Source organism: Bos indicus, chromosome 21 (assembly GCF_029378745.1).
Source record: "Bos indicus isolate NIAB-ARS_2022 breed Sahiwal x Tharparkar chromosome 21, NIAB-ARS_B.indTharparkar_mat_pri_1.0, whole genome shotgun sequence".
NCBI classification, from domain to species: Eukaryota; Metazoa; Chordata; class Mammalia; order Artiodactyla; family Bovidae; genus Bos; species Bos indicus.
The window spans coordinates 43,954,275-43,981,851 of NC_091780.1; the positions used below are offsets into that span (position 1 = coordinate 43,954,275).

The following is a 27,577-nucleotide window of genomic DNA, read 5'->3' on the forward strand; positions in this document are numbered from 1 at the left end:
CAAGACTTGTCAAGTTATGGTGGAAAATGGTTGTTGCAGCTTCATACACTGGTCCTTATACAAGATGTTTCAAGATAATGTGAAGAAGTGTGAAGCATTTGCCAGAAGCTTCCAGGAAAGTTCTCTTTATGTCTTATTGGGCAGACCAGGATCATAGCTCTAAATTTAGGATGAACACAGATGTGGGAGAACCGGCTTCAAGCCCATTATTACTCATTTCCTGGAAATGGGTACACTGCCTTTCCAAGGGCATCAGGCTTTTCTTTGCAAAGAAGAGGGGATAGAGCAACAGACTTGGCTCCTTTTGGGTGGGCAGTGTGTATGTTTGCTTAACCAGGGATTGGACATCATTGAATTTAAAAAGAACAAATACAGAGTCTGTGTGCAATTGCATCTAATTCTCTGTTTTCAGTAGTGAATGTGGTATGCCTCACTTCATTTTAGATTCATCAGGTTCCATTTGTAAAAATTATTCTATATCCTTATTTGCAGCCAGTTTACTAGTAGGCAGATTGCTATTTCAACAGTGACATCCGTATTTTGACATTTTGAGACTATATGATAACAGCTGTGGTATAACCAGTGCTATGCTTTGGATTGAGTTTCATTTGCTGCAATACCGGTCCAGAAAACTGTAATCCCTGTGCAAGCAGGGGCCGTCTCTTCTTGTTCCTAGTCATTTTCTTTAGTGCCATCAGAGTCCCTGGAGTATAGTGGATGGTCAGTACATACTAACTGAGTAAATGGACCTCAGACATACGGGAATGACATTTTGAACTCATGTTACTTGCTCTTAACAATAAAATGCTATATGCAATGATGAAATTTAACATTTGAATCAAATAAAAGAGCATATTTTATTCATCAGTTTATATATCCTCATGTAATTAAAAGGATTTAGTTGCACCTAATTTCATAAAATGCTTTTCCTAAGTCAATAAGCAGCTCCCTTCTGCTTCTCTGGACCTGCGATAAGACCAGCCCATCACACAGTTCATGTCATTATGAAACCCTGAAGAAGAGAAAGAAGGCACAGGTTTAATGTTACTGGTGTGTGACACTGCCCTACCTCCAAGAGTCAAGTGTTGCCCTACCTCCTACTCCTCCTGGATATGGAAGTGGAAAGGGAAGTTGCCAAGAACAGATAGGGTAGTGGTCAGTACTGAAGGGAGTGGAGAGGGACTGCATGCAAGCTCTGGTATGCCTCCTTCTCTCCTTTCCTCCTCACCTGGCCAGGTAGCTAAGGGAAATGTAATGGAAAGGGATGTAGCAAAGGAATATGTCCCAGAATATTTACATTTTCCCAAAGGGAGCACAAATAGTAAATAACTTACTCTAAAATAAAATACATCAAACTGAAAATAAATATAAACTTTCCATGAACCTATGCAAAGCTCTCTTCTGTACTCAGCTTTTTATAATGAAACTTGCCCTGAAAGATACGAACCAACTGAGAGAAGCAAGGAGATGAATCCAGTTGAAAGAGCATAAACATTGAATTGCCATTTGTACTGATTTTCAGATGCAATTTAAAAATTAATCCAGAATGTTCAGGTCATGAGTATTATGAAAGCTTTTTATTGTAATCCTAGACAAAACTTTATTATGCCATAAAGAAGTCAGGAGTCTTTAGTGAAAATTGTAGTTGACAGGAAAATAAAGTCGATTCCACTTAAAGCTAAAAGGTATAGTAGGTCAAGAGATCCTTATATGTACCTTTTACTTTAGAGTGCATTTACAGCTCATGAAAGGAGGTAGATTGATATTCTAGAAGTTAACTTCCTTCTCTTGTGTTCGCAAAGCCTGAGTTAGCCAGGTGGAAGGATATGGAATTAAGCTTTTATTCCTCTGCCTGGGAGCATATGAGCTGGTGTAACCAGCCCAAGGATGAATGTGCAGTTTCCAGAGACAAGCCGACCTCTGCTGAGACCACACACTTCCCTCCCTTATATTTTTCTCATCTCAGCTGAGTACTTAAATACAAATATCTCGAATGATACTGTTTCTTGGAATTTCATTTCATTCATCACTAGCCACTCTCAGTTGCTGGAAATTAATCATGATCGTCATTATGTGTTTATGGAAAGACTATGGTGTACATGACACATATTACAGCCCAGATGGTAAAGAATCTGCCTGCAGTGAGGGAGACCCGGGTTTGATCCCTGGGTCAGGAAGATCCTCTGAAGAAAGAAATGGCAACCCACTCCAGTATTCTTGCCTTGAGAATTCTTTGGACAAAAGAGCCTTCAGGCTACAGTCCATGGGGTTGCAAAAGAGTTGGACACAACTGAGCAACTAACACTTTCATATGGTGTACATAGAAATGTTAATTCAGTGTTAGGAGCATTTCAGCTATGATCTTTGCCTTCTCAGAAATTAGGATCTATAAGAAAGATTTATAAACATCGGATTTTCAGTTTATAAAACCAGTGCATTCCTTCCCAGAAAAAATAAAATAAAAATGATAATGTAAATGGGTTATTATTGGATGTTAGATTCCTAGCTGTGTTCACAGAGCCTAAAACTCATGATAGAACCCAGTGATGAAAGCAACCACAGTCATGCCCTGTAGGTCCTGAGAGCAGGTTTCCTTATGGCAGGATCTTGAGGCAAGAGCAAATTATCATCACCTCACAGAGGGATCTTCTGTGTCCCTCTCTTGAGTCATTAGCTCTTCAATCCAAGAGCATTGGAAGCTGAAGAAACCAAAATCGGCGTAAAACCTCTCAGGAGTATTTTTTGAGAAGGGAGATTAGAAACATGTTTTTCATAATATGAAATTTGGGGATTGTCTGTGGCTTTCCTTTCTTTAGGCTATGTCTTTAGTATTATGATTTATAAGATTTCTTTTGACTAATTGCTGATTGGTGGAGATTTTTAAGGTGGCTCAGAGGTAAAGAATCCACCTGCCAGTATGGGAGCCACAGGAGATGTGGGTTCAATCCCTGGGTTGGGAAGATCCCCTGGATGAGGAAAGGGCAGCTCACTCCAGTATTCTTACCCAGATAATCCCATGGACGGAGGAGCGACAGTACCCGGGGTTGTACAGAGTCTGACACAACTGAGCACGCATGCATGTGTTACATTACAGTGCGTGGGTTTTTTTTTTTTTTTTTTTAGTTAAAAATACAACTTTGATGTACTTCCTAGTCTGTTTATATTGTTAAGGGACCAGTTTTATCCAGGCATGGAAATACAGGGATAGAACCTTAAATACAGACTAGTCTAGAAGAGACAGTTATAATCAAACACTTTTCATGATAGAATTGCTTTAATTACTTAACGAAAGTGGATATGTATAATCATCTTCCCAGACTCAGTTGACTACATATTGTACTTAATAAATGAACTAGTTGACAAATGCTCTAACAACCATGATTGTATCAGTCCGTGAGGTTTTTGCTTACTTGTAGATGTCTCTCGTACTCAAATTCTAAGTGATGACTTGATCATCGAAGAGGTTTGCAAACATCGTTATAATTGCTCCTGCCCAGCTTTTTGGGTTTTGGATTTATTTGGATCTTTCCAATAAACATAGTATTCTGATCAGACACTTCTTTTTTATGGCTTCTGAGAGTGAACTGAGTTATGCACGAATCATTTTGTGCACTATGAGTCACTTGCTGTTAGACTCGTTTTTGGTAAAATCATATTTGTCCTTTTCCCTCACTGATGGGAATAGGAGCTTACTATGTTGGCCTCCCACTCAAAGGGAGCGAATGCTTGTGGCATAACTGGAGGGAATCACTTTATATCCTTTTGTGCAGTCTCTGGGTAGACTCGTTGAAGGACAGAAGATTTTTCTCCAGCAGGAGACAGACGATTCCCCCTTGATACAGAAATCTCACACTCCAGGTGCTTTGACACATCACTGACTGCTGGAGAGCGTGGAGCCAGTGTTTACTGCTGGTTCTTGGGTGTTAAACAGCCCTCCACTGCTTTTATTGTGCCATTAATTGCACTTAATGCAGCTGCATTTCCAGTATGCTTGGCTAGGCTCTGAAAATTAAGTAGAGGGTACTTTGTTATAAAATCCACTGTAATGAGCTCTGGTGGGACAGGGTCTGTTAAGTTTGAAATTACCTCAGGCCATTTCTAAAGGACTTCTTAAAATATTTCACATCTATAAAAGTTTGTAACTAGATAAATAGCCGTGGAGAATGTTCTACCAGGCAGAGGGAAATCCACACTTCTCCTCAGTGCATCTTTGATAAAGTATGAATGTTTTGAATATTTGAAAGGGGTGTTTGTTTTCCTAATTTTTCTCTGCCTCCCATATTCACTAAATTCTAACTTTCAGACTGTCACTATGTCAGCTCAGCGTTGGCTGTTTTGCACCAGGTTTATGTATACAGACCTTTTGCTTTTCTGTTTTTTAGGTTGCCTTTGAATCCAAATCATACACTGAACTAGAATAAATATAGGACCCCCTCTGGGTGTACATAAATTGGTTCAAGAAGGGATCACACCTCCAAGAACAAAAGTACTGAAGAGACAGCTGTAACTATTAGCCAATTAGTTTAATGTTACAACTACCAACCAGGGCCTGAGACAGATTCCTGGTACCTAGCTAATAGATGCTGAAAATGACTTTAATTCCCCCAGTATTCCTGGGCTATGTGACTGACTGCTATAGTGCTTTGCGGCTAATAAAATTTCAGATTGACTAATTTACCAGGTAGCTTTACCAAAACATCCAAGTAATCCGTACATACTCATTAGAGACAGGTCCGGAACATATTCCCTTGGGACTGATTTGGAAACCCTCTCTGGGATCAGCCTCACTGAGCTTTAGATGCTCTGGCACAAATCAGGTGGAGGATCTTCTATGGTTTAATGCAGCAATTTATCTGAGTTTTGTAGTTAAAGTTTGAGCATGAGGTAATTAGAGCCCTCCAAGCTTGAAATTCATGAACCTTGTTCCCCCTTTAATAGACTCTATACAAGCTCGCCAAGTTCACTATTTGACTGATATATATGGAGGCTTTGTCAAAAGCCGCTGGTCCAAATGTAGTCTTAAAACATTCAGAATTGGTTTTCTTTTATTTTGTACTCTTACCTGTGTAAACAGGGACGATTGCCACGTGTTATTACTAAGGGTCAGCAGCAGTTTATTGTGCCCTTTGGAAACAGTCCCTGGTCAATAATCAGATACATGCAGCCGTGTACCTCCACACCTGCTGTCCAGATGGGTCTAGCCACAAACATGACGTGGCCAGTCAGGGACGAAGAATAGAGGGGACGGGATGATGTGGGTCTGGTGAGTTTCTTCTACTGTTTGTCCCTCCTGGGAAATAACCTTTCTGCAGCTACCATTATTAGAGTGGGCAGCATTTAACGATCCATACCTCTGCATTAGGTAGTCTTGAATTAATCTATTCAGTACCTACCATGTATATATCTTAGCAGGTGAGAATATAAGCATAGATTATGAATATCAATACATACACACCTGCTTATACACAGGCATGTGTATGGACGCGCCCAGCGCAAAGACACCACGCTACCTTTCTCCTCTGACACTTAGAAAAGATTGTCATGCTAAAAACTCACCATGTAAAATCACAGATCAGCTATAGTCCTAAGGATTCTCACATATGCCAAAACTATTTTCTCTCTGATAACCATTTGTATCACTCCTATTTGTGAACAAGCCCATGATGTTGGTTGACTCTAAAAAATCTATAGGGGGTTTTCCTTTCGTTTTGTTTTCTTCATTTGCGTATGATTCTTAAAATACACATCTTTGAAGAAGGAGAGGGGAACTAACATTTAGTGGACACTTCATTTGTATCAAATACTGCACCACGCTTGCCTAAGTTATCTCATTTAATCCCTAAACAACCTGCTGTGGTGTGAGTGGTGACAGCCATTCATCTTCCTGGTAACGATATTTGTCTGAAATTTTTTAACTGGCTCAAGGTCACACACAACCTAGGAAATATCAGAAAGGTCCTAATCATAGAACATCATCTTAGTGACTTCCTTTAATTTTTCTCATCAAAACCATTTTGTCAGCACTCATTTCTATTTTGCTACAGAGAGATATTTAAAAATCCAGATTGCATTAATATTTATGTGTCCCTTACTCTTTGCTAGGTAGGCACTAGAAAATTGTTCCAAACATTGGCATTTAGCCCTTACCACAACTTTTTTGACAAGGGGTTATAAACCCACTCTATAGATGAGGAAACCAAGATCTATATAAAGCAAGACTAAGTCTCTTGATCATCAGCTGGTAAATGACAGAGCTGAGACAAGAAATAAAGGTTTCTGTCTCCAAGAATTATGCCCTTCATACTAAGCAGTAGCTGCCTCCCATTTTTTAAAGTACTCCTGAACACTCAGAGACTAAGACGGAAAAATGTTGAGTACTACAAAGGACAGAGCTAGACCTCGGTATAGATCTAACTGAAAGAAGTTCTCGCTAAAAAAACGAAGTCATCAACTTCTGAAGGCAGCATGTAGAGTTCATTGCTCTCACTCTCAACTATGGTTCCAATTATGAAGGAAAAAAAGGAAGTGGCAGCAGTGCTGCAAATAAATATAAGTGCAATTGGACCAAGAAAATAAAGGTGCCCGGAGTCCCAATCAAATTCCAGAAGCCCCAGAGTGAGCTGCCTTCGCCGGAAACAGAAGAGGAAAGCTAATAAGAGGAGCAAGTTGAGGGAGCCGAGGGGAGCATTTAGTATTTTCTTCTGAGTGCTGAGGATGCAATTTGTTTAAACAGTATTTTTGAAATTCCAGAGGAAAAAAAAATTGTCTCTCTCTTGCCACGTAGAAAATTCCACCTCACTGAAGCTGAAGCCACTGTGTCTGTAAGAAATATTTCTTGGGAAAGAGGGTTTTTTGTTCTGTTCTACACAGAGCCATTCTTGGCTTCTTTCTTCATTGGCTTAATCAATATTCATTAAATAAAGCAGGAGGAATATGAGGTTCTTCTTTCCCTTTTCACTTGCTTGTTCCAACAAATAAAAGGTATTTTTGTTTTCTCTGATTAGTTAATATTCCTTTAGTTCACACCTGAGTATATTAATGATCTGTTGCAATACTTGCCTATGGGTATTTGACAGATCTTGGCTGCGAGGGAGAAGTACTTATTGCTTTTGTGATCCAAGAGTTGCAGGGACTCCAAAAGCAATTCCAGGTAACTCCTCTATGTGTGACATTTTCAGAGCTTTTGCGTTGGCAGGAGATTCAAGGACAAGAGACTGGGGACCAATTGGAATAGGAGAGAGCTTTATTACTGAGACATGAAGTGAGGGACAATACTGGAGTGTAAGGTGAGGGGAATGCCTCGACACAGCGTCATACAAAAGAGGGGTCTTGTGCTTTTTATAGCATGTTTGTAAATCCATGTATATGGGGTTTTCTGTTTTCATGAAGTTGACAGGATAGACATGGATCTTAGGATCTTAGAGCGTTTGATGCCCCTAAATACACAGTGGAGAAAACTAAGAGGGAGGAAGACTGCTCTGAAATAATGAGCCTATACTCCCAGCAGAATGAAGACTCTTCACAGGAGGAGAGAAGGGATGGAAGACGAGATGGCTTGATCTTAGATGTGCTTGGCACCTTGTCCTGTAGAAATACACTCCTAAGCTTGGGTTGTAGATCATTATGTCGTCTGACCAGCATCCAGGAGAACTTGTTCCAAAGTTGAAATCCTTATTGACTGGATGGGTCTCCACACCATGGAACATCATTTTTGTAGATTCAGATTATAATAAAATATTGAATTAAAAATATGATGCATATTGTTCAGCTTTACCTAAACTCTGCACAGTGGTGTACCTTCTTTTGAGAATTTTCCATCTTTCTGTGTCTCATGGCTGTTACTTGCTTCTTTATCTCAGGGTATAAACATCCTCAAGTCACTTAAAAAATAATTTCTTTCCTGTGGGTGTTTCCTACTTCTCTTCTTGCCAAGATTTCCTCCCTTATTCTCCTTCCTTTCACTTCCAAAGTGAAGCAAAAGGAATTTAAAGTATAGAACTCAAGGTTCTCGCCTCTCATTGCTCCTCAGTTGACAGCAGCGTCCCCACCTCAGTGCCGTCTTGTGATATCTGATGTACTCGGTGAGCCTCTCCTTCAGATGATCTGGTCTTGCTCTTTGTAGAACACCGCCACCTCTTTACCTCCCCGCTGCCCCTCTGGGTGTTTGTTCTCAGATTCTGTGCTTCTCCCCTTGCTCTCTATAAATGCAGGTGTTCCCCACACCGGCACCCCTGCCCTCCCTCATTCTGCCACACCCCAGCTTCTATGCCCATCTGTATGACTTGCCGCCAAGACTGCATCTCTGCCACCCCTGAGCCCAGAGCCTTGAGTCTACTGGACACCTCATCTCAATGGGCCTGCCCTAAAGACACCTCCAGTTCAGGGTCTCGTCTAGTATGTCCTAGCACAGGGAATGAGTGAATCATCTACACCATTTTCCAACCCAAACAACTGGAATTCATGCCTGGCTCTTCTTTCCCCTAAATACTCAGTTACAGTGCTCTCTCAATCCTACCTCCTAAGAACCTTCAGAACCGAACTCCTCTCTGATCTTTCTGTCTTATTTACTAGGGTTAACTCATCTTCATCTCTTCCCTGAGCTGTGTGTGTGTGCTCAGCCATGTCCAACTCCTTGTGACCCCATGGACTGTAGCCCACCAGTCTCCTCTGTCCATGGGATTCTCCAGGTAAGAATACTGGAGTGAGTTGCCATTCCCTCCTCTAGGGGATCTTCCTGACCCAGGGATCAAACCCTCATTTCCTGTGTCTCCTGCATTGGCAGGCAAGTTCTTTACCACTAGTGCCACCTGGGAAACCCCATCTCTTGCCTCAACTATGAAATAGCCAGTCTATTCATCTTCCCTCCAAACACAATTCTACTCTGTGCCCCTCTGCCCTGTCGACATAACACATACTTGTGCTCAACTCCAACCCCTATGCTGCTAAGTCACTTCAGTCGTGTCTGACTCTGTGCGACCCCATAGACGGCAGCCCACTAGGCTCTTCTGTCCCTGGGATTCTCCAGGCAAGAATACTGGAGTGGGTTGCCATTTCCTTCTCCAGTGTGTGAAAGTGAAGTTGCTCAGTCGTGCCCGACTTAGCGACCCCATGGACTGCAGCCTACCAGGCTCCTCCATCCATGCTGCTGCTGCTAAGTCGCTTCAGTCGTGTCCGACTCTGTGCAACCCCATAGATGGCAGCCCACCAGGCTCCCCCGTCCCTGGGATTCTCCAGGCAAGAACACTGGAGTGGGTTGCCATTTCCTTCTCCAACGCATGAAAGTGAAAAGTGAAAGTGAAGTCGCTCAGTCATGTCCGACTCTTCGCGACCCCATGGACTGTAGCCTACCAGGCTCCTCCGTCCATGGAATTTTCCAGGCAAGAATACTGGAGTGGGTTGCCATTTTCCTTCTCCCCTCCATCTATAGGACTCTTTAAATGAACCCCAGTTACTCTGTGTGAACTAGGAACTCCTCTGCAGTGCTCGTGAGACCACCTGTGACTTAGCCTGTCGAGGTGTCCTGGAATTTCCTTCCCTGCGGGTGTAGCGAATTCACCTGCCCTGCTGGCCTTGTGCCATTGGGCATGCTCTTCTGGCCACCTCCACCACTAACCCCTGACTTGTTTGCCTGGGGCATTTCTACTCATTTCTAGCCGAAACACTCTCTTCTCTTTTACCTCTTTGACTTTCACTGGAGTGAGATGCCCCCCTTTCCTGACACCCTCCAAGTAAACCATTATTTTGCTACACTTGCTGTTTTCCTTTCCCCACTCTCGCAGTTCCTGGAGGACGTTGGCTCTCTGCCGTTTCCTGAACCTGAGAAGCTCCTCCCATCTCAGGGCCTTTCCACTTCCTCTTGCCTTCACCTGTACATCACGTCACCCCTTCACCTTACTGGTATCTCTCCTCAGATAGATCCTGGAGAGGTCTGCCCTGATTTTCCTTTATTATACCTGTTATAAAGACCTGTTGCTTCTTGCCCCTGCCCTGTTTTCTTCATGCTGTTTACCGCGTTGAGGTGTGTGTGCATTATTGTTGTTGCTGTTGTTGACTTCCCCATTGGAATGTCAGCTCCATGAAGGCCTGTTTGTCTGCTTTGTTCACTCGTCCATGACCTAGCACTAAAAGAGGACCCGGCACTTAGTAGGCCATCAATGGATATTTAGATGAGCAATTGTGTTCTTTTCAACTAGCATAATACTAGGCAGTATTAGTAAATACTAAGTATTTACTCTTAAACAGTCAGCAAAGATTTATTAAAAAGAATAAGCATGGAGTAAGCATTTGAACATGATTAAATAAATTCCCAGGCCTGAACCTGCTAAGAAGAGACCAGAGGCTTCCTGGAAAACAGAAGCAAGACAGCTGGAAGACAAACAAAAATGACTGGCTAGTGGCAAAGTCCGTTCTCATCAGAATGCTGGTTCAGTTATTCAGTTCAGATTTTTGGCAAGTGATGCAGATTCTTTTTCAGAAAACGTTGATTGATTGCACAGTTGTACCCACTTCATTTGCAAACCTTCATTATCTCTTTTTCCTTTCCTCCCTCTGTCTGCATTTAGAAGGGGAGGAGCAGTGTATAATTCCACAAAGCAATTTTTGTGAATAAACCAACTAACTGGCTGCTGCTTTCAGACTCAGAGTTCCACACAGAATACAAGTGTCTGCTTTAGCTGTGAGTTCTCTGACTGAGTCTCCTTGCGTTCATTCATTTGGGTGTTCATTTGATTACTTGCTCATTCAAGGAATCATTTGCTCAGTCCCACTAAGTGCCAGGCTGGTACAGGCTGTATGTGGGTGCCTGGCTCTTGTCTAAAGCAAGAATTCTTGACATGAGGTCTACGGATGGGTGTCAGAGGCTCTCTGGAATTTTTATAATTGTATACACAAAAGCTTTGTGTTTAAATATTGCCTTAGGAAGACAGTTTGCTTAAACATGTCTGTTATTCAAAGAAAGAAACATGTTAAGAACCTCTGACAAAGAGAGGCTTGGGCTAAGTCATGGATCTAAATAATAGGTCTTCAAATTAGGTTTTTTTCCTCCTTGATATGTTTCATGGTGGTGATGAGTGTGAAAGTATATGGTTGTGTGTGTTCTTAATTTTAGCCCTGACAATCTTGTCAGCTTGTTTACTAATCTCTAAACTCCAAATAGTGTTCATTTTTCTTATTTAGTTTCCAACTCTATAAATCATAGCCTCTGTAGGTCCCCACGAGGCAGATGGCAGTGGTGATGAAAACCTTGATCTAACATAAGCAAGACCTAGTTCCCACTCAGTTACCATTGATAATTGTGTGGGCTTTTGTTTGTATGTAATCAGAGAAGATGGTGGGGTTGTAAGAGGTGATTTTGGTTTCCAGTGTTGGTAGCTCTGTACGTTTACCTAATCAAGTTATGTTGGAAGCGTTCAGCATCTTAAAATGAATGCCAGTTACTGCTAGAATAGTACATGAGTGAATCTTCAAGAGAAAATTCAGTGGGCAGTTGCTGACACTCAGTGAATTGCTGGCTCCTTGCCCAAGTATGTGTGAAAGGTTTGCACTGGTTTGAGGCCCTGATTGCACTTGGCTGACAGGGTCTGTGGTGACACTGTAGATTTTATATCACGCTGCAGGAAAGACAGAGACTAGGTAAAGCATATAGGGGAACACATATTTCTGACAGTTTGGTAAATAATTCCTAAGAAATGGGCATATTTAAGAAAAATAGTGTTTCTGTAAAAATTGGGATACAGATGGTGATCTAGAAAAGTCATCTTTGACTAGGCCTCCACTTTGCATGACAAGGAGGAAGAGCTGACATGTGCTGAATGCCTCCCAGGGGCTAGAACTCTAGACTGATCATTTATCCACAAATATATATTGTGCACCTTCTATGTTCTGGGCCCTAATCTAACTGTTAGGGTTTCAGCAGTGCACAAAACGATCCCTCCAGCTTAGGAAGGGAACAATGTGAGTGGAGAAGAAAAAGTGTTAAGTGAAAGTATTAGTTGCTCAGTCATGTCCAACTCTTTGCGACAACATGGACCGTAGCCCACCAGGCTCCTCTATCCATGGGATTCTCCAGGCAAGAATACTGGAGTGGGTAGCCATCCCATTCTCCAGGGGATCCTCCCAACCCAAGGATCAAAGCTGCGTCTCGTGCACTGCAGGCGGTTCTTTACCGACTGAGCCACTGGGGAAGTCCTTAATGGAGAAGAGAGACGACATGCAAATAAGTTCTAGGAGGAAAATAAAAGCAGATTGGGGGGTGTCACATGTCCTCACAGCATCTCCCTTTGACACAATTAGACATTGATGTCCCCAGAGCCTAATTTGTCCATGACCACCTAGCTAATAGAGATAAATGAAGGATTTCAAACTCAGTCGGCCTGACTCCAGAACCCAAATCCTTTCCTCTGTGTGCAGCTATTTCCCAATGACTCCTTCCATTGAACTCAGGCAAGCAGAAGGCAGAGAGCATCTTGGGGAGGAGTCTGATGGCCTCAGTAACCTGTGGCAGAAGATCCCCTTCAGAGCTCTGAGGTGATGGGACAGTCCATTTGGTAACCGACTGCCTCACACAGTGTCCAGTGGACTGCTGTGGTGTTGGCGTGCACTTCAGGAATTTTGACACAGGCAGGGCAAGTGGTCGAATAGTAAAGTTTGGGTTTTCAGACAGAGCTGAGTGAACCTTGATCCTCCTGGATGTAATTGTGTGACTGTTAAGCTATAGTGTCGAGCCCCAGGAAGTTGTGGAAAAGTGTGGCACCCAGACATGCAAGTGTCTTGAGGAGTGTGACAGTCCATTGGGATTGCAGCTTGAGAAAAAGCTGGCTGGAGCCAGCCGATGGTGAGCCTGGAACCTTGCATGTGTAGCTAGGTTAAGGTGAAGTTGTTCTGGGCTCCGTGTCCAGCCAGTGGGTCCCAGAGTATTGACTGTTATAGTTCACTGTCTACGTGACCTCACCCTCCACACACAGTTCCAGCACGCCCCTATACTGAAGCCGCCGCTCTCCCTGCCCCAATGCAGAGTTGAGAGTTGAGAGTCACACATTCGTTGGATTTTATTTATTTGCTTATGTATATGTCTTCACACTAGACTCTGGTCACCTGGAGGGTCAGGATGGTGCTTTCATTTTTATATCCGCTGACATGGTACCCAGCTAAAAGTAGAGACTCAACACAAATTTCACGTGGAGGCTTTTAGCTTTCTTCTGCTGACATATTAAGAAAGCATTCAGAAATGGAAATGGGAACCTGGCTTATATTGCTAGCTCCTAGGTCTATGAGGTTAATATCTTCCATATTTTAAGTGTTCACTAAATTTTTCATAAAAAAATGTATTACCATGGTCTGAAATAGTTGAGCTCTGGAAATCAATCAATGCCTTTTTCAGTAGCTGGTGCTGTTATAATTGTAGCATTATGTCCTTTGGGTCAACAGCCCACTATTTCATGGAACTATTTATTTTTGACTGTTTTTTTGTCAGAAAGTCTCTAAACACGTGACTAAGCATTGATGGGGTCCAAGAGTAAGCTAGCACGTGAGAGAATGTGATATGAATATATGAGTGGATGAGCAGGAGAGAGAGGAGGGGAAAGGACCAGAGACACTGCCTTCTTTCTACCGCAGAGACACAAGCTACTTCCTGCAGAGCCCCCTGCCATATTAGTGGCCTAGGAAAGCCCGAAGGATGGATGGAGCATTAGGATGGAAGTAATAAGGTTGTGCTTGACTTCCTCAGCATTCGTAGCAGATGTTACAGTTGTCACAACATGAAGCTTTGGAATCAGACTTGGGGGGGAAAAATCAAGATAACAGATGTGAACTTTTTCCTTTTATGACTAAGTGTAGGTGGGGATAGTGGTAAAGAACCCACCTGCCAATGCAGGAGACATAAGAGATGTGGTTGCAATCCCTGAGTTGGGAAGATCCCCTGGAGGAGGAAATGGCAACCCACTTCACTATTCTTGCCTGGAGAATTCCATGGACAGAGGAGCCTGACGGGCTATAATCCATGGGGTTGCAAAGAGTCAGACACGACTGAAGCGACTTAGCACGCACACATGCTGACTGACACCATACCAATTCAATGATAATCTCTAGTTCCTTCCTACTGGGCAAAGTCATGCCACTAACAGTCTGTGTGTCACTGAGGTCAGAAGGGGTGACAGTCTTACAATGGCACTCAGCTGAAAGGCTTTTAAGACATTTTGCAAAATGAAAGTATAATAATCCTTCTTTTTTCAGCCCCTACTGAGGGAGCATACCAAACCTAACCCCCATTAAAAATTTCAACTTCTCAAAAACAGTTTTCGCATATTATTGGGGGAGGTCATTTCTACCAATTAAAGGACAAGGATCCAACTTGGTGTAGTTTGTGCTGCTTTCAGATCCCAAATTAGATGGGATTTTCTAATTTTCCCTTTGAAAGCTGTGGTCGGGAGTACTTGGTCCTTCATGGCTTAATGGAGTAGGTGATTGGTAGAAGGTTATCATAGGAAGAAGAGAAACAAGGACAACAGGAACAACAAGAAAAGCAGCAGCTCAGAAGCAGAGCTTCAGGTGGTGTTCGGGCAGAGCACCTTCCACCTCAGGCATGTGTTCAGGCTTGGAGCCTGGGCTGGTGTCTGCAGTGCCACTCCCTGTGGCCACTGGACCCTTCTATCACACAAGACTACCTCACTCAGTGGACTCTCTGTCGGTCATCTCTGTGTTCTCAGGGCCCAGCAACGTGCCTGCCTCATAGTGAGGCTCGGTAAGTGTTGGCTGCTGTAGCCCTGAAGCCAGAATGAATTAGTTGATAACTTTTGCGGAGCTCACTTTAGATAAAAATCAAGACCTTCTGCTGCTCAGAGGTTCTCCTGTTCTATAGTTTCTGTTCTTTCTGTTCTCAAGTCACTTTATAACTGCCTCACTCTTCAAACTTTTCCAAATTGAGAGAGAGTGCAATTGATGATACCCTGTATCTCTGCTGGAAATCCAAAGACAAGAATTAGTCATAATCTATTTTTTTTATTTTGTAAATACAAAGAGGAAATTCTCATTTTCTTCACTATATAAAGGGAATTAAATAGTTTAAGCTCTGCATCCAAAGCAAGCCCTGCAGCATCACTTTGTTAAAATCAAAAAATACATTCAGAAAAGGCTTGGAGTTGTGGGTGGATTTCAAGTCCTGTAAAAGTGACTGTTTTTTGTATACATTGTTATGAGAATGATCAAGAAAGTTAAATTGAAATGATTGTTACCTACCGTTGTTAGAGAGTCCTGTTTGAATTTGCAATAATTACTTTACAGAATCAAGAACTAAAGCGTACCCTCATCTATTCCTTCAATCCTGCCCTTATACCTCCATGCATCTCTTGAGGATTCCCCTGAGGTGCTCCGCAACCTTCAGCCTAGCCTGTGGCTCATGCCTGTATTTTCCTGAGGTTTCTGACCTCAGAGATGCAGACTGTCAGCACTTCATCATCCTCTCTAGTGCTATTGCTCCAAACAGCAGCTTACCCCATTGCCTTAAGAATGTACTTGTCAGCTGGAAGTTTGGGTCCTCTCAAGAAGTGTGTTGATCAACTTCTATGTAACCCATGTAAGGTACCTATAATAGCTCCTGTAGTAACTTCCAGATTGTCAGAAAACAGCTATTTTCCTCTTTCCCTGCCTACAGATGAAGAAACACCTGCTTTGATAACTCATTTCCTTCAAAGGAAAAGCGAGGCAAGTGGGCAAAAGGACTCTTTAAAATGAAAACTTCGTACTGAAAAGAAGTCCTTGTAATTCATACAAGAAGCATTTTTAAGACTTACAAAAGTAATACATGGGTGCCATTTCACTTTTAGGCAGTTTACCATTCTGATGAAGAAAAGTTTTGTAAAGAAAGTGTTCACAATCTGTGAATACTGTGTAAGTTCTGCAGAAGATAGGAAGTGCATGCTAAACACATTCTTGTGTAAACAGATCATTGAGTGTTTTGTGTATTTCCCTTAGTTTGTACTAGTTGTAGCCATACAGATAGGCTTTTTTTGATAAAAGCAGACATGATTCCTTCTTCTTAAATCCAGCCATTCATTTGTAAATATTAATACTCTTACAGTCTTATCGCCCTTAACGCTTTTCCTGAATATATTCAGTGCAACTTTAAATTGTGGGAGAAATTTAAATGTGTTGCAAAAAAGAATTTTTGAATCAGCATAAGACTTCTTAGAGTTTCAGTTATTTTAACAGATTAAATACTTCTTTTGTCTAAATTGGTAATATAATGTGTTAATAGGCTTGAGATATGAATTATAAAAATGTATTTTTTAGAACATTCTGGATCTGAGTTTAAAAATAAGCCCATACTACACTGTTTTTGAATATGGAAGGTTTCCTTTCTTATTATTTAATGTTAACCTACCATTCAAATGCCTGATCAGCAATACCTGTCCCTGTTTCTTTTCGCTGGTTCTCAGTTATCCTGTATTTTAAGGGGCAAAAAACTTATCTTGGTGAAAATACATTGAAAAAGTGTTGTTGTTCTTTGTTTTCAGACATTCGCTTCATGTAGTGTGTGGAAACTCCACACATCAGGCTTTTGACAACAGTTTCGATTTTAGGGCTGCTGTTTGGGTTAATCAGGTACCTACCACTCGTGATTCCAGTGCATCTTCCCCATCCCGACCTGAAATTCCACCAGTGTTTAGGGCATGCACAAACAGTGAGGAATTTAGTGTTGAAAGGGTACAAACTGTGAATTTGGGCAGTAGGGGGAGCGGTAAGAATAAGTGTCAGAATGAAGACTTGGTCCCATAGTCAATAAAAGCATATCAATGTTTATTTTTATAGGGAGACACACATACACATATACACAACTATATACTTCATAAAGTTCTGAGACTTCTGAGAAAACCCTCCCTGGCTTCATCTGCCCTACAGTGAGGGAGGCTAATTGACATTCTTCAAGGGAAATCCCTTTTCTTCTCTTTGGTAGTCATGGGAAGACTCATTAAGCATTCTGTACTCTTTTCTTTCCCAGACTCCGACTTTGCTTAGCCCAAGTGCTAAAGCCCAGGGAGTGATGTCCAGGATTTCCTTTAGTCCTCTCTTCCCCCACGCTCAGTGTAGGAACAGAGTCTTGCCCCTTACACAGCAGATTCCGAGGGTACCCACCAAACTTGCCTTTTTACTCAGTGGATGACTCCACTCTTGAAATACCACCTGCAGAACGTTAAGGCTACATCCACCCATCCTGCCACTCGGCTCCCCGTGGAGGGAGAGCTGGATGAGAAAATAGCCCCAAAATGGTATTCCCTATCTGCTAATGACGTTTCCCAAATCAAACAGTTTCTTGGCAACCCTGCCTCCCAGTGTCATCCTCCTCACTTTTGAGTGTCTTGTTCAAGGGATCCCTGAAATAATGCACCCCTTTCTCTCTCCCTGCCTGTGGTTTACCTTCCCAGTGTGAACTGTGCAGGGAGGGGCTGGGGCAGCTGCAGCTGCTCTGGAAATGGGGGCGGGGAGGGTTAGGGGGAAAAGGGCAAGCGGGACGCAAGGCAAGAATGGCTCATGACTTTTCCGCCGTTCATTACGTGTGTCCACTAAGCTGGCCTGCTTCTGTTTTCTAATGGGTTCTTCAATGGCAAGCTGACCTTTTGTCTGAATAGGTCAAACTCCCACTGAGCGATAATCCTCAGCCTTCCTGGCGTTTGTGCATCCCTGAAGGTGACGGGCACTGGTTAGGAATATGACTGGGAGTGTGTGGTGTATTTCCCCAAAGAGGGATTGTCTTTTATTGCACTTAATTAATTCTCAAAGACTACCTCACAAGGTTATGTGGAAGAGTCTAGGTTATTTTTTGCTGACACCGTTGAGGGACAAAATGAATTTTTCAGATACATGCTTCAGATTGGGGTTTTCTTCTGTCTTTCTTTTTTTTTTTTTTTTGTCTTCCATTTTTTAATGAGAGAAAGGCCAAATGTGCAATCCTAATGATTCATCATATCATTTTATATTTCTGAGACAATCAGAATTTCTTCAGTCAATTTTTAAAAATCTTTCTCCCTATACATTGCTTCCATTTAAAGTCTCTTAAAAATCTAGGTGTTTTATTTCTAACCCTTGAAAAACATGAGATGATCATGTTGTTTTCTTGATCATGTTATGCTGGGCCTAGGTTTGTTTCGAATTGCTTAAAATTTTCTGATGGAATGTTTATGAGGTTTTATAGCACAGGGTACCCTACAGTGGCTAGCAAGTTTCAGCATCACATAGGTACTCAGTAATTTCTGAACTGAATTTGAACTACTGTGGCTTGTTTTTTTTTCCTTTTACCAGTTCATATAACCTGTTCAAATTATACAATTCTCATCACTGTCAGTGGCTGAGATATAGTCTTCACAGATATAGGATTACATGTTCCATTTATTTAGCAATGTGCTATGCATTTTTTGGTTGATTTAGTATTCTTTACATTCCAAAGCATTGTCTTTTAATTGAACAGACAAATGACCGAAGTGTCTGCAGATTAAACATTAACCTGTATAGCAGTACCAAGTATGCAGTGTGTGGGCACTACCAAATGGTTTTAAAAACTGTCAACTTCCAAAACACAGCAGTCTGAGAGAACTTCATAAACAGTGTATTACTTTTCTGAGAATGATGACCCTCACTGAGGAAGTGCCTCTTCAGTTTTTCTTTAGGCATAAATGATACTCCATAAACACAATGAGATTAACATAGAGGAACAAAATAACTGTGTTTGTATTGTTCCTGAGTTATCAGATTATTATCTCAGTACTCAAAATCCCAAATGTGGTGGGATGAAAAGTACAAGATAAAAAGTACACATTTAACATCTATTCAGTCACCAATAATGCTTCAAGTCAGAGCTGGGCTTCTACCTGGGGCATAATGGGTTCCTGTTTAACATATTTATGTTGGTTGTAAAATTAGGAACTGTCATTACAGCCCCACATCACCTGCATAAGTGCAAAACATATAAATCAAGAGAAGTTCCAGTGTAATAAAAATGCCATTGAAGGGAAAAGCATGAAACCACTTACAAGATTCTTGTGTGTTATGCTGGCATGTACTAGAATGCACACTCGGGTTTCTATAGAGGATCTGAAGAACAAAGGAAACTAACTATGCGGGTGTAGGACTCGTGGACAGAAGACCTGATGGAGGCATGTGGGATTTCCAGACTGACCAGTAAGGTTTTAAAATAAAATTCCCAATTATGTATGCATTTGCACCACTTACCTGAAGAACAGCTGAGCCCTAAGTTGAGGAAAGGCAAGAAAAGAATGGCTGTCAATGGCCAGGCTTAAATAACCCCTGCAGGAACCCGGTATAGTTCCTGCAGTATAGTTCATGCTTCAAGAAGGCAGTTGTTATTGGAGCCTACTCCTTGGACCTTCTAGTGAATGAACAAGTTCCTTTCATTTCCTGTGATGTTTCAAGGTCCTCAATAGATCGGTGGCTGTTACTCTGCTGCCCCCCTCTTAATCCAGTTCATTGGAGAATAGTGTATGTTCTCTGAGATCAGTCCATTTTCTCTGTGAGTTACAGGGGTTTATTTTAAACCTCATTATTGGAAGTCCTGAAATGCCCCCAAATTTTAAACTATTAATAAAGAGCTTTCTGAATCCTAATTACTGCCTCAATAACAGAGTGGACACTTTTGAAGTTTTTTAACACCCCCTTCTGCCTCTCCAAAGCTCCCCTCCCCCCAACAATCTTTAAAAAAAAAAAGAGAGAGAACTGCAGATTTTATTCATGTGGGATCATTCACACCAAGCAACCATAATGTGCAATTAACACTCTAGAAACTGAAAACAGTATTCAGCAAGACAGCTGCATTATCAAAAATGCCAAAGGAGTTTTGAAGGGAGTAATGTGCATGTTAGAATAGGAAATTAATCAGAAATGCACACACACCCAGTAATACTGTCTTAAGTACATCTTAATATTAAAATTTTAAAAATCTTATGTCTATACTTATAGTAGTGATTAATCTGAGGGTAGAAAATTGATTTTTTTCTATTTTAAAATTATTAGTTGTGTGTTTTGCTTCTGAAGCAAATGAAGAAGTTAGAATAGCGATCTCTAAAGTCCCTTCCAACTGGAATATTCCTTGATAATAATCACTCTTCAATTATATTTTATAAATTTTCCCATTGAAAGAAAATGCCCTTTTTATTTCCTCTTGCAAGTAATAGTGATACTTACCACTCATACTAGTTTCAAAGTGCCTTTCAGACATGGCAGACATTAGCTCACAATTTCAGGGGGGAACTGCCTACTTTTGCACAGCACAATGATCCTAAGTACACTTATATTATCCCTACTAAGGTATGGATCTAACTGACTTAGTAATAACTGAAACATAACAGAATTATCCCAGCAGCATTTTGCTGGCATTGTCTTGTCAACTAGCTGAAAGCGTTTGGAGAAGAAAGAAAGGGGGTTTAATTTTATTTTCAATTCATAGTGTCTAGATTTGAGGGAACCGAGGTTTGTCAATTTTTAAGAAAAGCAGGAAGAGGTAAGGGATGTATTTGTTTGAAATATGGAAAAGTTCTGAATATTTTCTTTCATAAATTGCTGGAAAGCAAAGTAGATTTTTATGTTTGAGGACTTTTTAAAACTGGAAAAATAGCTAGAACAGATTTAAAAGCAAATCATGACCCCGTGCAAAAAAAAAGAAAGAAATTGTGAAGTGATGACCCACAATTCTGGATCCCCTAAATATCATGCAGTCAGCCCTTCTGTTAAGGATCGGGAGGCTCTCTGGGTGTATGTGCCTGCAGACAACACACACATGCAGGGTATGCCAGGAACAGAAAGGCTAACTATACCTTAGCAGAAGAACAGAAGTATTCAGATAAGGAAACAGTCACTGAGCTGCGAGGTACAGGCTAAACAAGCTTCCACCTGGGCTTCCTGCGGGTCCTGTAGGAACAGTTACACGTGAATGTTCAGTAAATATGAAATCCAGCCATCCTGAGACACTTCACACTAGTGCAAACAGTCACTAATGAGAATCTCCTAGCCAACATGTTGTGCTTATTAAATTATGATAAAGTTATTGCATTAGAACATTTAAAAAATCCTGTTGGCTTTTTTCCTGGCCTAGAGGATATTAAATGTTCAGGTTTCTCTGGGAGGAAAAGGAAATATGTATTTGCTTTAAAAATAACAATACCTAAATTTTAAGAAAAGCAGCTTACTAATTTATTTTTTTTTAATGTGAACATTCCTCTGTTTTTTTGCTCCAGTATAGGGAAAACAGTCCAAAAAGAAAAACATTAAATCTGATTTTAATGTTTGTAGAAGTTGATATTCTGAGATGAAAATTCAGCCTCGGCTCTGATTTGCTCAGGCAACTGAGAACCAGAGTTAAAACTGGCTTGTGATTCTCTCAGATCTTAGAGCTATAGTAGCTATCTAGTGATACAATTAAAGAGAAATGAAGCTGAAGGTGTGAATTGGAGCCCCAACTTAATTTCTTTCTTTCTTTCTTTCCTTTTCTTTTTCTTTTTTCTTTAAGTTATAGGTGCACAGCGAAGGAGAAGCCCCAGTGCACTGGCCATTGAAGTATTTGAAGCACATTTGGGAAGTCACATTTTACAGGTACCTTTAAACGAAAAAAGGTTGCTTACATTTTGCTAGGAAAAATCCACGTGTTTAGTCTTTTTATGAAAATGCCTTTTATTGCAGCTATGTGTATGACTTGCTGTTGTATCTTGGAATTATGAAATTTTTATGAATTTATTTTTTTTCTTTTTAGAAAGCCATCCCTTGAGAGAATATTAATGAGAAAGGGAGGGCAAGTATTATTTGTGCTATAATAACTGAGATGAACGGTACTATTGAGTTGACGCACAATGTATAGTAGCTGGCTGTTCCCAGAATGATTGTGTGTGCTGCATTTGTAAGTGAACATATGTGTGTGTCTTTGGAGCTATATTTTGTTTTTGGAAGAGCAAAGTTTTGTTGTGAAAGTATGTGACATTTTTATGTGTTGCCAAACTTCAGTTGTTCTTTGCTTGAGTTTATATTCATAAGTGCTTCCCACCCTGATGTTAGCTTTCCTAAAGTACCGACTTTGTTAGGGTGAGATGTTAAAGTATGTTTTTAAGTAAGAGGAGACAGATATTAATAATTTGATCTTTCCAGTGACTTTCATGAAAAATATGAGGGTGACTAGGCGTGGACCTGTAGTTATTTAGTCTTGGAAAAAATTTATCCCAAACTTAGCGCCTCACTTACTCAGAACTTTTTCTGTTAGGATTTTGCAAATCATTAACTTGACTATCATTCTGCATTGTTTCTCTTTCCAGGATAAATGTTGCCATGGCCAAAGCTTTTATTTATTTATTTATTTTTTGTACATGTAAGATTCATTTTTAACCTGGAACTGAAGAAACAGACATATTTGGGGTGTTTGGGCATCTTATTGGAAAAAGATGGTTGCTTTCCTTAGATAAGATTTGGGATAAAAACAAAGCTAAACTACAAACTCCTGTCCATTCAGAGTAATTTTTGTTAAAAAAGGTCTCTATGGTGCTTTCATTTTCTAGATAGCCAAAGTGGTACTGAATCTAGCATGTAATTTTTGAAAATATATACCCTAGAAAAACTGCTTTCATCAGATTGTCCATGGTCAAACCCCCGTGACTCTCCAAAATGGTTCCTTGGCTGACAGCTTCAGTGTCATCGAGACAGTTGTTCAAACGACAAATTCCTGGGTCTCTCCTGGACCTAGTAAATCAGGGTCTTCAGGGTGAAATCCAGGAATTTGTTACTTTTAACAACCATTTGAGATAATTTTGATGCTTTATTAGGTCTGAGATGTCACTATTCACCTTTGTAAATTTAAGGCCTGAACGGTCCTTATTTATTTGTATTTATTTTGATCTTTCTCATTTCTCCACTAATATATGTTGACATCCCACAGAACTATGTTTCCTGAACTACACCTTAGGAAATGCTATCCTGTTGTGCACATAAAGTTTTGAATTACCTTTGTAGTAGATAAGTTTCAGGGACACAGGAAGGATATTTCTTTCTAGATCTTTGCATTTTTATTTCCCTCTTCCCTGTACGTTTTTGTCCAGAATCTCCATTATAAGTTGTGTATGAGTGATACCATATACACCACTGTTCCTCTGTATGTGAGGGGAGTTCGTTCCAGGACCCCTGTGGACAGAAAACTCTGTGGTTGCTCAAATTTCTAATATAAAATGACATGTTATTTGTATATAACTTATGCATGTCCTCTTCTATACTTGAAATCATCTCTAAACTATTTACAGTACCTAATACAGTGCAAATGCTATGCAAATCATTGGTGGCATGTGGCAAGTGTATGTTTTTCTTTGTGGAACTTTCTGGATTTTTTCCAAATATTTTTGATCCGTGGTTGGTTGAATCTGTGAGTACAGAGGGCCAACTGTACATTGTTAGATTCTGATGTGATCCAGGATAACTCCTATTTATATTCTGAAGCCATCGGTGCGTAAGACTTTGTCAGTGAGAGAAATGATTCCAGTGGTATCCTATTATCCTCTAAATTCTCTCTGGAAATCTTGTGTTCATTGTTTTGTAGGGAGGGGGACTTAGGAGCTGCAAGAATTTAAATCTAATTTAAAACAAAAAACTTAAGAGTGTAAATGTAAGCTCAGTGAGAGCAGTGTAGAAATGAAGAGCGACTGTTCCCAGTGCCAGTTCAACGTTGGACTCCGTTAAGAGAGTGGAGGATCTAGATGAGACTGCTGAACTCTCCTGTTCTTTGGTTTGGTCACACCTGACTTAAACAGCACTCTTGAAGGGGTATAGACAGCTGGATGTCATTTGGAGTGGAATAACTAGATGAGTGCATGAACTGGAAATCGTGTTACATGAGATGTGGCAAAGGGCGTGGTGAAGTTAAGTGTGGGAAATACATGGCATAAAAGGGACATTAATATCCTCTCTTATCTATTTGAAGGCCTCATTCCAAAAGAAGAAAAAAAAGGAGGATTAGATACATTCTGTGTCTTCAGAGTGTAGAAAAAAGAGAAAGAGATGAAAGTTGAATAGAAAAAGAAATTGCCTCCATGTAACAAAACTTGGAAATAAAGCTGTCTGCATTTCCAACACACTCAAAACCTTTAGCGTTAGAAGCATAGATGGCTTTGTAAAGATGCTTTCAAGAAAGTCAGGCATCCAAGTGTGGTTGCACTAGATAGTCTTGAAATTGTCATAGAAACTAGAAACTCCTATCTTTCGATTCTAAAACCAAAGGTTATGGAGGGGAAGAATTGTGTATGCTTCTCAAAATGATATGCTAAAATTGCAGATAGGAATGGATTGGGAAGTAGCAGTAACAAGAAGGGCTTCCTCTAGGCTGTCTGGTTAGTTGTCTTCTCTCCCAGCAGGGTAATTCTTGAACCCATAGATCTATGTACTGCATTCAAGGTTTCTCAGTAGTCTGCTTAGGTAACATGGTTTCCTTATTTTTCCTTCAGGAGGTTCCATAGTTGAATCTGGTTGATTCATGGGGCCTGATGTAAATTTTTTCTTCTTTCTCCCCTACCCTTCTTTTGTTTGTAAATATCGGGGTGGGGGAGGGGGTGGAATAAACAAACCTGTGTGGTCAACAAGGTTGGCATAGTCTCTAACATCATAGTTTACCATCATTACCAAAAAAGAAAAAGAGTCAATACTTAGTAACAACATAATTGGCTGTAGTAGGCGCATGGCTGCTCTCCTTAACTAGCTTGCAATCATTTGGTTAAAGAACCAGGAGATTCCATAAAGTGAGAAGCATCACACTGGTCAAGTATCTTACTAGAGGCCTGTGAAAGAGTGAGGCTCTGAATTTGCCACAAAGCATCAGAGAAGACCGCTCAAAGTTGTTGATGGATGAATAGGAGTTTACTAGCCAAAGACAACCAAAGAACATTGCAGGCAAAGAAATGAAGAACACAAAGCATGGAGGCAACTCATCACAGATCTTATTTGGGGACTGTTAAGGTGTTTAACTTGATGGCTGTTTCACATACACAGAGGAGCACATAAGAGATAAGATGGAGAACTTACCAGCCATATTGCACAAGCCCAGTAAGCCAAGCCAGGATGGTGTAATCAGCAATAAGCCTATGGAGAAGGCTTTCATACAAGAGAGTGACAAGATAAACCTTTGGTTTGTTTCTGGTGTTACTATTAAAATACAATCTAGGAATCCTCTGTATTATGAGAGGCTATTATAAAGAGACAATTTAGGAAACTATTATAACAGTCTAATATCCAAATTAAGATCTTATCTGAGATAGAACCTCTATGAATAGACACACAGGAATGGCACATGGTATGAATTACAGATGAAAAGCTAGGGAATGGTAGGAGTTATCAGTGATCACAGATCTTCTAGCCTGATAAAAGGTTCCCAGTGATACTCTTGCCTAAGAGAGGCTGAAAGGGGTATCTTGTTACATAACCAAATCTGTAAGAGGTAAGCAGTTGGAAAACTGAGTCTGATCTTCTAGAGAAAGATCAAGGCAAAGGGTGAAAACAGGGTGGGGCATTATTGCTTTGTGTAGATGAACGGTAGTTCAGATCAAACAGCGAGTTGCAGACAAATGGAGATCATATGGAACAAGGAGAGAAAAGGGCTGAGGCGAGGCAACCCCATACATGCCATTCCTTTAAGATGCAAATAGAAAATGGGAAAGGAGTTCAGTTTAGTATCTCAGTCGTGTCCAACTCTTTGCGACCCCGTGAACTGCAGCACGCCAGACCTCCCTGTCCATCGCCAACTCCCGGAGTTTACCCAAGCTCATGTCCATTGAGTTGATGATGCCATCCAGCCATCTCATCCTCTGTAGTCCCCTTCTCCTCCTGCCCTCAATCTTTCCCATCATCAGGGTCTTTTCCAATGAATCAGCTCTTCGCATCAGGTGGCCAAAGTATTGGAGTTTCAGCTTCAACATCAGTGCTTCCAATGAACACCCAGGACTGATCTCCTTTAGGATGGACTGGTTGGATCTCCTTGCAGTGCAAGGGACTCTCAAGAGTCTTCTCCAACACCACAGTTCAAAAGCATCAGTTCTTCGGCGCTCAGCCTTCTTCACAGTCCAACTCTCACATCCATACATGACCACAGGAAAAACCATAGCCTTGACTAGACAAACCTTTGTTGGCAAAGTAATGTCCCTGCTTTTGAATATGCTATCTAGGTTGGTCATAACTTTCCTTCCAAGGAATAAGCGTCTTTTAATTTCATGGCTGCAGTCAGCATCTGCAGTGATTTTGTAGCCCAAAAAAATAAAGTCTGACACTGTTTCCACTGTTTCCCCATCCATTTCCCATGAAGTGATGGGACCAGATGCCATGATCTTAGTTTTCTGAATGTTGAGCTTTAAGCCATCTTTTTCACTCTGCTCTTTCTCTTTCATCAAGAGGCTCTTTAGTTCTTCTTCACTTTCTGCCATAAGTATGGTGTCATCTGCATATCTGAGGTTATAGATATTTCTTGGCAGTCTTGATTCCAGCTTGTGCTTCCTCCAGCCCAGCATTTCTCATGATGTACCCTTCATAGAAGTTAAATAAGCAGGGTGACAATATACAGCCTTGTCATACTCCTTTTGGAACCAGTCTGTTGTTCCATGTCCAGTTCTAACTGTTGCTTCCTGACCTGCATACAGATTTCTCAAGAGGCAGGTCAGGTGGTCTGGTATTCCCATCTCTTTCAGAATTTTCCACCGTTTGTTGTGATCCACACAGTCAAAGGCTTTGGCGTAGTCAATAAAGCAGAAATAGATATTTTTCTGGAATTCTCTTGCTTTTTCAATGATCCAACAGATGTTGGCAATTTGATCTCTGGTTCCTCTGCCTTTTCTAAACCCAGCTTGAAAATCTGGAAGTTCACAGTTCACGTATTGCTGAAGCCTGGCCTGAAGAATTTTGAGCATGACTTTATTAGCATGTGAGATGAGGCTCCAAAATCACTGTAGATGGTGATTGTAGCCATGAAATTAAAAGACGCTTACTCCTTGGAAGGAAAGTTATGACCAACTTAGATAGCATATTAAAAAGCAGAGATATTACTTTGCCAACAAAAGTCCGTCTAGTTAAGGCTATGGTTTGACTAGTGGTCATTATGGATGTGAGAGTTGGACTGTGAAGAAAGCTGAGTGCCCAAGAATTGATGCTTTTGAACTGTAGTGCTGGAGAAGACTCTTGCGAGTCCTTTGGACTGCAAGGAGATCCAACCAGTCTATCCTAAAGGAGACCAGTCCTGGTGTTCACTGGAAGGACTGATGCTGAGGTTGAGACACCAATACTTTGGCCACCTCATGCAAAGAGTTGACTCACTGGAAAAGACCCTGATGTTGGGAGGGATTGGGGGCAGGAGGAGAAGGGGACGACAGAGGATGAGATGGCTGGATGGCATCACCAACTTGATGCACGTGAGTTGCATGAACTCCGGGAGTTGGTGATGGACAGGGAGGCCTGGTGTGCTGCGATTCATGGGGTCGCAAAGAGTCGGACATGACTGAGCGATTGAACTGAACTGAGATGAATGCAGTTGTGTGGTAGTTTGAGCATTCTTTGACATTGCCTTTTTTAG

General features: G+C 41.1%; 1 protein-coding gene across 7 annotated transcripts in view; it reads left to right on the forward strand.

The window, feature by feature from the left end:
- NPAS3 (neuronal PAS domain protein 3) overlaps window positions 1–27,577 on the forward strand; it is a 957,609-nt gene that overhangs the window by 452,874 nt on the left and 477,158 nt on the right. For 5 of the 7 annotated variants that reach the window (XM_070775448.1, XM_070775441.1, XM_070775442.1 and 2 more), the window contains one exon: window positions 21,518–21,594. In XM_070775448.1, the coding sequence (XP_070631549.1) occupies window positions 21,518–21,594 (77 nt within the window). Of the gene's footprint in view, window positions 1–21,511; window positions 21,595–27,577 lie in introns of all 7 variants that reach the window. The other 2 variants (XM_070775444.1, XM_070775446.1) reach the window with 1 other exon arrangement.